The sequence below is a fragment of the Sebastes fasciatus genome, chromosome 10 (assembly GCF_043250625.1).
Source record: "Sebastes fasciatus isolate fSebFas1 chromosome 10, fSebFas1.pri, whole genome shotgun sequence".
Taxonomy (NCBI): domain Eukaryota; kingdom Metazoa; phylum Chordata; class Actinopteri; order Perciformes; family Sebastidae; genus Sebastes; species Sebastes fasciatus.
The window spans coordinates 7855631-7865720 of NC_133804.1; the positions used below are offsets into that span (position 1 = coordinate 7855631).

Here is a 10090-nt window from a genome sequence, read left to right on the forward strand (position 1 = left end):
AGCAAAACAAATCAAAACTAAGACGATGGTAAACACTGGGTGCTTTCCTTTCAGCTAATTCTGCTTCCTCTCATCCTCGCTCCTCACTCCTCCGTCCTCCGTCCTCTGGCCCGTGATCTGGAAATGGATGGAGCATCCTCCCTATCATGTGTCTCAGAGGAGAGAGGAGGTTCACGGAGGAGGGAGGAGTGAGGAACCACAGGTGTATCCTATTGAGACCTTTTTTTACAGGATGGCAACAATCGATCGGAATCTGTTTATCGACTGGTCAGCTGATGTGAGAGTATACAGAGCGACCGGGTTGTTGTGGAACAGCCTTACTGGAATATTAATAATGTTGCATGATTTGTAATACTGTAGATTAGACAAACTCCCTGTAGAAAAAGGAATGACATCCCCAACACCAACTCTAATGTAGACTTTACAGCATGCAGCTTTTTTGAAGCTGTTGGACGGTCTGTCTGGCAGCAACAAAAGAAAAAAGTGTAATAGTTCTATCCCTTCTCACCTTCTTAACCTGTTTGAGAAAGTGGTAGCCCAGGGCTAACTTCTTATAAGCTGTCCCGTAAGAGGCCTGCCATGATTGGACAGTCTGGATGGCCAGTGACCTCAGTTTCCTGGCTACTTCCTTAGGAGGGGGGAGGGGCTGCTCCGAGTCAGTCTCTACTGTCAACTCCAAGAACTCCTACAGGACCATGGAGGGGAGGATTGAGAGAGATAAGGAGAGAAAAGGAGGAGAAAGAGAAGAACAGAGGATGGGAACACGACACACTGACCTACAATCCCAATAACACATGTATAAAATACAGTATTTAGGTTTTTAAATTGAGATTCCAATTTGATTTAAACTGTCCAGGTTACACAGAGAGGCATTCATTTCCAGACCTGGCCCAGAGTATGATAAACTGGCAGGTTACACTGGCATGGAATGATGACTATGCTCTCTTTTTCTGAACAAATACTTCACACTAACCAGTACAATTTGGTGCTGGGGGGTTTGGTGTGAAATAAATACCTGAGATGAGCTATTGGTCTACATGATGCCAGTACCTGGAAGTTGTCCACCAGCAGCGTTCTGAATTGGTGTGATCTGGAGAAGAGCTCACCGGCTATCTGGAAGGCAGACAGTCGGACCTCAGCATGTTCTTGGTTGAGCTGAGACATCACTGAGTGGTACACGTGGTTTATGCAGTCATCGGACCCTCTGGAGGAATCATAGACACAGAGTGAACACAGTGGTATTCAGGATTTTTCATTAAATTCCATATAACATGTTGGGATATTTTTTTGAATTCTTATAATCCTGTGAATTCTAACTTAACTGTGACAGTCTATATGTGAGCGTATCAGGGCCATTTGAGGTAAAAAGAAAAAAATTACGGAGCCGGGGAAGGGGGGTAATATTTGGAGAAAAAAACATGGATATTCTCTGAGATTAAAGTGGTACATTTACAAGAGAAAACCACAGACTGTATATAAGTAGTGAAAAGGACTCAGAACTGCATCAAATCACCACTATTTGGAAACTAGTACAACTTTGCACTACTATTTCTGTTTAAAAATATATGTTTCTAAGTTGTGGCTTCTTTCAGAGAGGAGTACTATTAAGTGAAATCACCTGTACACCTGCTTACTCCCAGTACTCCACAGTACTCAGTTACTTATACCCTTAGCTATCCCTCTGGGTAGGCATGTGCCCTTCAGTTAGTGACATACTTGCAGATCTTCTTGATTTCCTTCATCTTGGCCTGGTTGAGCTGTGGCTGTCCTGATGTGGTCAGCTCCTCCACCAGCTCCGACAGCCTGTCCCTCTGAGACAACTCCATCACTGCTCATTAACACACCTGTGAACAGGGATATACAACATGACATGGAAGTGATGTATCTCTATCAAATGGTTAAACTGTATACAGCATCTCTGATAGTTACTGAGTGCTGTCATGTAATATAAAAAAACAAATACTTCAGGTTATTAAGCTGTTATAGAAGGTCAAACTACTAATGTTGATGCTTAAAAAACAACGACATCATACTATAATATATCCAGTACATTATGAAGTGTATCATAGTGTACTCTGCAGTATGATGGAGGTTATGTAGGCATGTCATCTGCCCATATGTTTATTACACTATAATGAGAATACATGCAGGCATTGGAGCTACACACGTCATGTATTAAAAGGAAAACAAATAGAACAAATTATTATACAAATGCTACCGACATGGTCTCTTTAGTAGACAGTCAGTGTATTGAAGTAAGCACTTTGTTATAGCACTTTGCTAGCTGCTACCATGCTAACAGATGTAAACACAGCCTGTCTCTTTAACTCACCAGTAGCTGCTAGCTTGTTTTATTAAATAACGTTACTGTCTGAAACTCAGCACATGTTCCAGCTGTTAGATCAAAGTGACCGGATCACCCAGTAGTCCACCATGACAGAGATATTAAACTAATGGCTGCTGTTTACACACTAACAACCTTTTATGTTCCTTCCTCCATTCGAATAACACTCATATCCGGTCTGCTGATTGCACTACCGGTTCGACTTTTCACAATAAAAGCACCGACAAGGCCACGCTTCATGTATTGGACCAAATTTCATTTAATTTCAAAATGTATATCGAACATGTAGAATACAAAAACAAAATAAAATAAAAAATAAAGAAAAAGAGAATGATCGTACCAACAAGTGGACAGTCAGAAACAAGTAGTATTTACATACAATGAAAAGCGTAAGAAAAATAAATGGTCAACACTTGATGCCTTGATTTACATATTCGAAAAGGAGTGAGAAGAAGTATAAACTTAAATAGACAAATACAAATGAATAGTGAGGGCCTTAAAGTACTTCTAACTTTATGTATATGTTTATAAGTTGTAGTTTATGGTGGTGCTGAATTACAATATGCTGTGTTCCACAGGGAGGTGCATCTAAAATTGTGTTCCTGGCTGCACAGGGACATTCATCAGACCTTTAACTCTTATTTTGTGGCTGATGGCAATTCAGTGGTATTCTGGTATTATCAGATCACATCAGATCATAACTGCTGCAGTGACAAGTCTGAAATAGTACTAAAGCAAATAAAATATTGTCCCATCTTAAAATGCAGTCATATCATGATGAAACAAGAATACAATGTGTGGTTGATATATTATAAAGTTATGGTTACTGACACTGGCTCATTATCAACAGATTAATATATGGGAGGGAAAAAACAAAACGTACTGTTTACACAGAACATATACAGTATGTTTACCAGATGGACATGTGGATTATAGCTTTTCTAACATTTAACACGCTAATTTCTGGTTTCATTTGAAGGTCACCATACAGGAGATACACACACGGAACACTATACTTTTTTAATAATTAATTTATTCTTAAATTCTGAACATAAAGTAAAAATACTTTACAATGACGACATTAGAAAAAGAAATCTTTATTTTGATCCCCACACCGGTCCAAAAGACGATGTGAGGCCATCGATGAAATCTTGGTCTCAAATCTCAAGTTCACACCGACACATCAATGAATCCACCGCCTACAGGGGCAGCCCAACATTTGTATCCTCAAAGGTGCATCCTTTGACCTTGCATTGCATACAGTAGACTCTCGTCATGATGTCTTTGTCCTTCTGTGGAGTCATTCGCTTGAGGAGTAGTTGCATTGTCCGGCCATGTAAAATGCCACTGTGCAATCCTCTCATCGTTTCATTTTGACTTGAAGTGCATTTATAAGTTCTACAATCTCTGCATAGTAGTCATTCTCCTCTCCTACAATCATTTCTGACTGGGCCATTTCCTGGTACTGGCCTCTGAGAGAGAGCAGAGAGCCCAGCAGAGAGCTGTCTGAGCGGTACTGATCCAAACATACGGGAGCCATCGCCAACAAAGCCCGCAGAGCCTGAGAGAAAAACGACAAGTTCATTTGTTTAGCCGGTCTTGGTTTCTTAAAGATCATTTACTATTAAAGCTGCTTATAATCTGTGTTAATCATCAACATTATTTTTTTTTTTGCTATTCATCTACAATGTATCAAAGTCAGTCCACCTTCTCTCTGTAGTCGTGTTCAGTGGACTCCAGCAGCTGTGGGACCAGACTGCACCAGCCCTTCTCCAGCAGCTCCCCCTGCAGAGACACCTCAGAGTACTGACGCACCCGCTCCTCATGGGAGGACTCCAGCACCAGGTCCAGACCTGCCTGAGAGATCAGCTCCTGGTGGAGCAGAAGAGACCAGCATCATCTCTAGGAGGTCATATTCTGCATCCTCAACAAGGGCCAGTGGAACCCTTAAAGGGAACATTCGCCACCTCTTCTGTGGATGTCCAATCGGTGTTGAAAATGTAGTTGATTGAAGCAATAGATTCCTCATTTACCATCAACACTGATTGGACGTCCACATTAAAGGTGGTGAATATTCCCTCTGAAGTCTGAGCCAGGAAATGAAAAGCATTCTTCTTCACTCCATCTAGCAAAACAACCTCCTCGATTAACTTAAAATACAGTTTGTTTGTACCTTCTCACTGATCATGTCATATAACATGGTGACAATGCGCGTACGCAGAACTCCACCTCCGTCGGCCCTGAACAGCTCTGATAGGACCTGCAGGCCTCCATGTGACAGGAAGTGGCGCTGTGCGTAGGGGAAGTTCCGTAAGAGGGAGGCCACTGCAAAATGAACCTGACAGGAGGACAATCGCACAGAAAACATTACGGCTGAATTGAATTTGTACACAACAGTAAATGATAATGTGGGCGTGTGTGTGTGTGTGTAAGTACCTTCTTTTTGACTCGGAGTGGCTGTTCAGTGGCCAGTATGGTTAAGAGCATCTGCAGAGCCCCGCTCTCCACAGCCTTCACCTGGACCTCTGGGTTACTGTAGGACACAAGCACCGTGAGTAACCGATAGTAACCGCTGACAGTGATACTGATGAACACTAGTAGGAGTAGTAGTAGTGGTAGTAGAGTGACTCGTGTACACACAAAGACACAAGTCCAGATTTTAAACAAAAGGACACAGTGACTGTGATTGATGTGAAACACCTGCTTACACAAGTGTGCAGCTACTTCTACTCTATTAGCACATTCATGTACAGTTCACATTTAGTTGTCTTGTCTCATCTGCTTCTTATGATTCAGTCTGTTGCCTGCTTATTATTAGTCATTATTACTTACTCCAAACAAAGTGGAAATCCATCACTTCCTGTGTTGATTTACGAGTACCATCAGGCGTGCAACTATAGCGAGGTGATGTGGTGTCACAATATACAGCTACATAACTACTGTATGTTGATATTAAACACAGGAGTGATGTATTCTGATGTTGTTTGATGCAGCTGAATTGGTATGACGTTAAGCACATCAGTCAGATCTTATCAAATACAATGAACGTGCAGCTGTTTGTACCTGGACGCAGCAGATCCCAGGACAAAGGCAGAGCTTTCCTGTAATCTGAAGTCGGAGCTGTTCAGGCCCTCTAGAATGAGCTGGAGACCCCCCATCGAACACAGGCTCTGAGCGTTATCCACCTTACACACACACACACACACATGCAGGCACAGTTAGAAACTGAAGACTTCTGTAAGCTAACAGGGAGGTTGTACTGTGTCTGAATGCCTACAGCATGTGTTCCGTTACCTGATGCACCAGATACTCCAGCTCCAGCAGGATGCTCAGCCTCTGCTGTGTAGTCGAGTTGCTGCTGTTATACTGGTCCAGCAGGCGCCGCATTATCTACACACACACACCACCACAGAAACACTTCATTCAGCTTAACAAAACAGCTAACATATAGTTGACAGTTGATTAGAACATGTCCTGCAGCTGCTTCACAGTAAAAGACTATATCAGCACATAGCTGCTTCTGACTACTGAGAAAAGGTTGAATGTCTTCAGGCAAAACTTGACCCGTCTGCATGATTAAAACTATAGCATACAGGGCTGTACCGAATAGTCCCAAGCTTCATCCACGACGTTGACATTTGAATCCTAAATCAACATTTAAATGCCGCGCAGCATTTTGTCTATTTATTCTGTTTAAACCCGGTATTTCTGCACAGTTGCAGATAAAGATTAGGCTATGCCAATCAGCGTTTCTCCTATATTCAATCTGCAGCGGTGCACACGATCATTAATAACCTCTGCTCTGGTGTTTCACCCAGTGCAGGACATAGCCTCTCCACACACACACACACACACACACACATATAGAGCCTAAGCTGACTCCTTGCCGGGCCTCAGCATCGAGAATTATGTTTTTGTTAAGATGTTTTTTAAACTAAAATGTGTTATACAAGTAGTAAACTCCTTTAAGGAACAACTGTGTAGTTTGTGTGTGCTTAATGTTAGCGAGTGTCAGCGTGAGAGAGAGTGTGTGTGTGTGATGGTGAATATGAGGTTAGCAGTTATGTTATAACCTTAGCTGTGAACGTAGCAGTGCAGTGTGTGTCGGTGAATGAATGCTACAACTCTTCAACTCCCAGGCCAAGTTTCTGCGTCTTGCTTAGCCACCTGCTGATTTAAGTGAAGCAGGTTAGCCATGAAGTTAGCGACAACTTCGGCTCAGGCTCAGAGTTTTAGTCTAGTCTACATTCAGTAAATGTGAAATCTTTAAAAACTGGAATACTTTTGACTCTTCAGGTTTTGTTTGTTTTGTTACATGTAATGCAACATGAGCAGAAATGGTCCCCGAAGAAATGACTTGGACTACTGTGATGCACCTGAAAGTCCGTCTCCACCAGCAGGTCCAGCTGAGCCATGTCTTTCTTCAACTCCTCCAGGGGACGAAATTGAGACGCCACAGAGTCCTACAGACAACACACATGACAAGGTGAGGACACATACAGCGTCGTTTTGACTGTGATATGCTGTTATAGTTATGAATAAAGGTGCACACTCTTTAAGATTTAGTACAAGCTTAAAAAATAATATTACTACATTTTAATGTTAAGAAACATATTGTGTCAAACATCATTACATGAAAAGTAAAAAAATGCATCTCCAATATATATTACAATATGATGTGTTATATATTTTTGGAAGTGAGTGCCCACTAGTGTGCTGTGTGTGACCAGAGCACAATACACCTCACCGAAATACAAAGTACTAGGAGATTTCTATTTTATTTTATGCCTTAAGGGGATAGATTGGATGGTTCTCAATGTGGTAGTATGAGGTACTTCTCCATAGTCAGTGTATTCATCTACTGTAGGTAATACACTGACTATGGAGAAGTACCTCATACAAACCCACTGAGAAACACCCGAACTATCCCTTTAATGTAATATCTAATATGATGTCCTGTTACCTGTTGGTCTGTGTCTTTGCTCACTGGGTTCAGGTCCTCCTTGATCTTCTTCATGGCCCGTTTCAGCTCATCAGGACTGAAGGAGGACTGGGTCTCTTCTGTCTCTCTGCAAAGAAGACAGGCTTTTACTGGTGATAGAATATTTCGATTGTGTCTCTGCTGCTTCTGCAAAGTGTGAATAAACGACTTATTGAAGTCACTTGATCTGAAACAGCTCGCTGTTTGTTTTCTGGACCCATACCTGTGTTCCTGTGTCCAGTATTTAAGCTGCTCTTCTCCCAGTTTGACCTCCCTCTGACCTGTCTGCAGATTCAGCTTCACATGGGAACCTGCTGGCACTGCCTGGCCTACGCACATACACACACACATACAGTAAGTCTAAAACAGGAATACGATTGTTTCTTGACTATGATGAGAAAGTACCAGAACACCCTCCAGCAGCACATTACCTGGTTTGAGTGTTTGCCACTCCTCAGTAGGTTGGACCACCTCTAAATCTCCTTCATCTTCATCAATCGTCACCTCATCTTCTTCATCACCGACTACTCCCTCTCCTCCCTCTGTATTCTCCACCACAGTCAAGGCAGAGTCAGACTGCACACACACACAGGAAACAGCATCATTGCATCTTTGGTGCACCGACCAACAACTTTCTAGAAGCTGTGATGCCGACATACAAAAAAAAACTATTTGCTTTTAATAAGAATATATTTATTATGCATCCATCCATTATCTGTAACCGCTTATCCTGTTCAGGGTCGCGGGAAGGCTGGAGCCGATCCCAGCTGACATTGGGCGAAGGCGGGGCACACCCTGAACAGGTCATCAGACTATCACAGGGCCATGCTTGCATATTAGTTGCATCGTGTTTTCTGGAACTAGGGCTGTTTTCCTTTCCCTGCGATGGTCTCGGATCCTTCTCAGTGTCTGAAATCTTACTGTCCCTTATGCCATATACATCATCCCATCATATGTGTACCCCGCTGCATCTTCCTGTTGCAGAAAGCTGACTACATTGCTGTCCAAAGAATCAAGGGAAACGTTAAGTAATCAAAAGGCAGCAGTTTTCTTTGCAACAACTTCCCCCATGTGTGATTAGTGAATTCTGGTCAGACTAAAGCTCCTGACTGATACCATCACTCGTCTCACATTAGTTGTCGCTTTAACACTAAAATCTAAATTGTCAGGTCTTTTCCTGCTGATGTACCAGACCTTGTGATAATTAAAAGTTCAAGTTCCAACTTTTGGCTTTCGTCTCGTGAATATTAAAGTTAAACTACACATAGAACACCATCCAGTGGCTAACACATGTCACCTTGTTGCATGCTCTGTCCCCACCTTAAATGTGATGTAACATGGAAAATATATGTATATATCCATAGATGTATACATAATACAATATAACTCACCTTATGGCCCAGAATGCTGGCTATGTGACAGCAGTGCAGCAACAAGAGAAAAGCCAAAGTGAAGCAGCTGAATGAGGCTCCTCTAGCAGCTCCGGGGATCAACTTCATGGTGACTGACACACAGCAAAGGGACATCAGAGAGACATCAGTAGTGAGATCAAAATGTTTTGTGAGAGGGGGGGAGGGGTTATAATTTAAGAAGAAAATTTAATTTTAAAAGGCATTGTGTTCGTACAACAAAGAAGAGTATGTGTATTTCAGTCTGTGGGGTGGATTTGTGGAATGGGTTGGGTGATGGGTTGAAACGGAGCACAAATATAAATCATTTTAAAAAGTTATACAAAAAAGATATTTTTGGGAGGTATATGGTTGAGGAAGAGTTGTGATAAGGGTTGTGTTAAGGGTTGGTTTACATCTACTTTTATAACTCCGGATGGATATGTGGGTTGTAAATAGACTTGGGATGCTGTTCATATATTTAATTTGGGATGTAAATATATCTGAGATAGTTTATATATTATATTATATTATTATTCTATTAGTTAATAGAGGAGAAGTGAGAAAGTGGTAGGGAAACAGAAGCTTTACTTCTACCTTTCCTTTTCGGACACTATTACTCTTGTTTTGTTTGTTATTATTTTGTATCTGTTTTTATTTATTTTTATGTTCGAAATAAAGTCATTAATTCATTATTAATTCATTCACATCAGAGAGACATCATTAGAGACATCAAAAGAGACATCAGAGGGACATCAGTAGGGTCTGCCTGCTGACTCTCATCAGGCCAAACTCCATGCACAAATATGATGTTTTAATGTTGCCTTATTCTTTAAGCACTGACTCCTGTTAAAACACTAGATGACAGTTAGATGTCTGACCACCAGATCAGTCGGCGTCAAAATAAATTGATAAGAGTCCAGATTTTGAACTGAGTTTGTGGAAACTGATGTAACCTTCCCATGTATGACAGTTATCCGACATTCACTGAGTCATATGACACTACACCTGTCTACTGATCTACCTCATGGTGCAGCTAGTCGGGACCTATCAGGTCTTATCAGGTTACTATAGGTAACGTCTATCTACCGTCAGCAACAACTCACCTGTTCCAGTGACGAGATGAGACGCAGATAGAAGAAAAGGCACGTAAACACACCAGCGGTTCTCCTCTCATCCATGGTACATAACATCCATCTGAAGGCTTCTGTCGCTTCCCACTCAGCTCTCTCAGCTCTCATTGGTCCACGTAGGACCAATGAGAGGACCTCTTCTTATTCTTCTTCTGGGGAAACTACAGTGAGCATTACTGCCACCAGCTGGTAGGGAGTGGTAATAGACCAATATAATCTAATCTAGCTCTTTAGATATTTAATA

General features: G+C 41.7%; 2 protein-coding genes across 4 annotated transcripts in view; both read right to left on the reverse strand.

Annotated features, from left to right (window-relative positions):
* uvssa (UV-stimulated scaffold protein A) overlaps positions 1-2516 on the reverse strand; it is a 39723-nt gene extending 37207 nt beyond the window's left edge. For 2 of the 3 annotated variants that reach the window (XM_074647861.1, XM_074647859.1), the window contains exons 1-4: positions 2333-2516; positions 1717-1844; positions 1051-1204; positions 509-685 (exon numbers count right to left, since the gene is read on the reverse strand). In XM_074647861.1, the coding sequence (XP_074503962.1) occupies positions 509-685; positions 1051-1204; positions 1717-1826 (441 nt within the window). In that variant the 5' untranslated portion in view covers positions 1827-1844; positions 2333-2516. The remainder of the gene's footprint in view (positions 1-508; positions 686-1050; positions 1205-1716; positions 1845-2332) is intronic. The other variant, XM_074647860.1, reaches the window with a different exon arrangement.
* A 905-nt stretch (positions 2517-3421) lies between these two features.
* On the reverse strand, positions 3422-9979 carry sil1 (SIL1 nucleotide exchange factor). The gene is made up of 12 exons (XM_074647867.1): positions 9820-9979; positions 8717-8829; positions 7757-7901; positions 7549-7654; positions 7308-7413; positions 6721-6807; positions 5639-5734; positions 5408-5529; positions 4781-4877; positions 4518-4682; positions 4052-4216; positions 3422-3905 (listed from the first exon to the last, which is right to left on the reverse strand). The coding sequence occupies exons 2-12, from the start codon at positions 8822-8824 to the stop codon at positions 3705-3707; spliced, it is 1398 nt and encodes a 465-aa protein (XP_074503968.1). The 5' UTR covers positions 8825-8829; positions 9820-9979; the 3' UTR covers positions 3422-3704.
* Between the last annotated feature and the right edge of the window lie 111 nt (positions 9980-10090).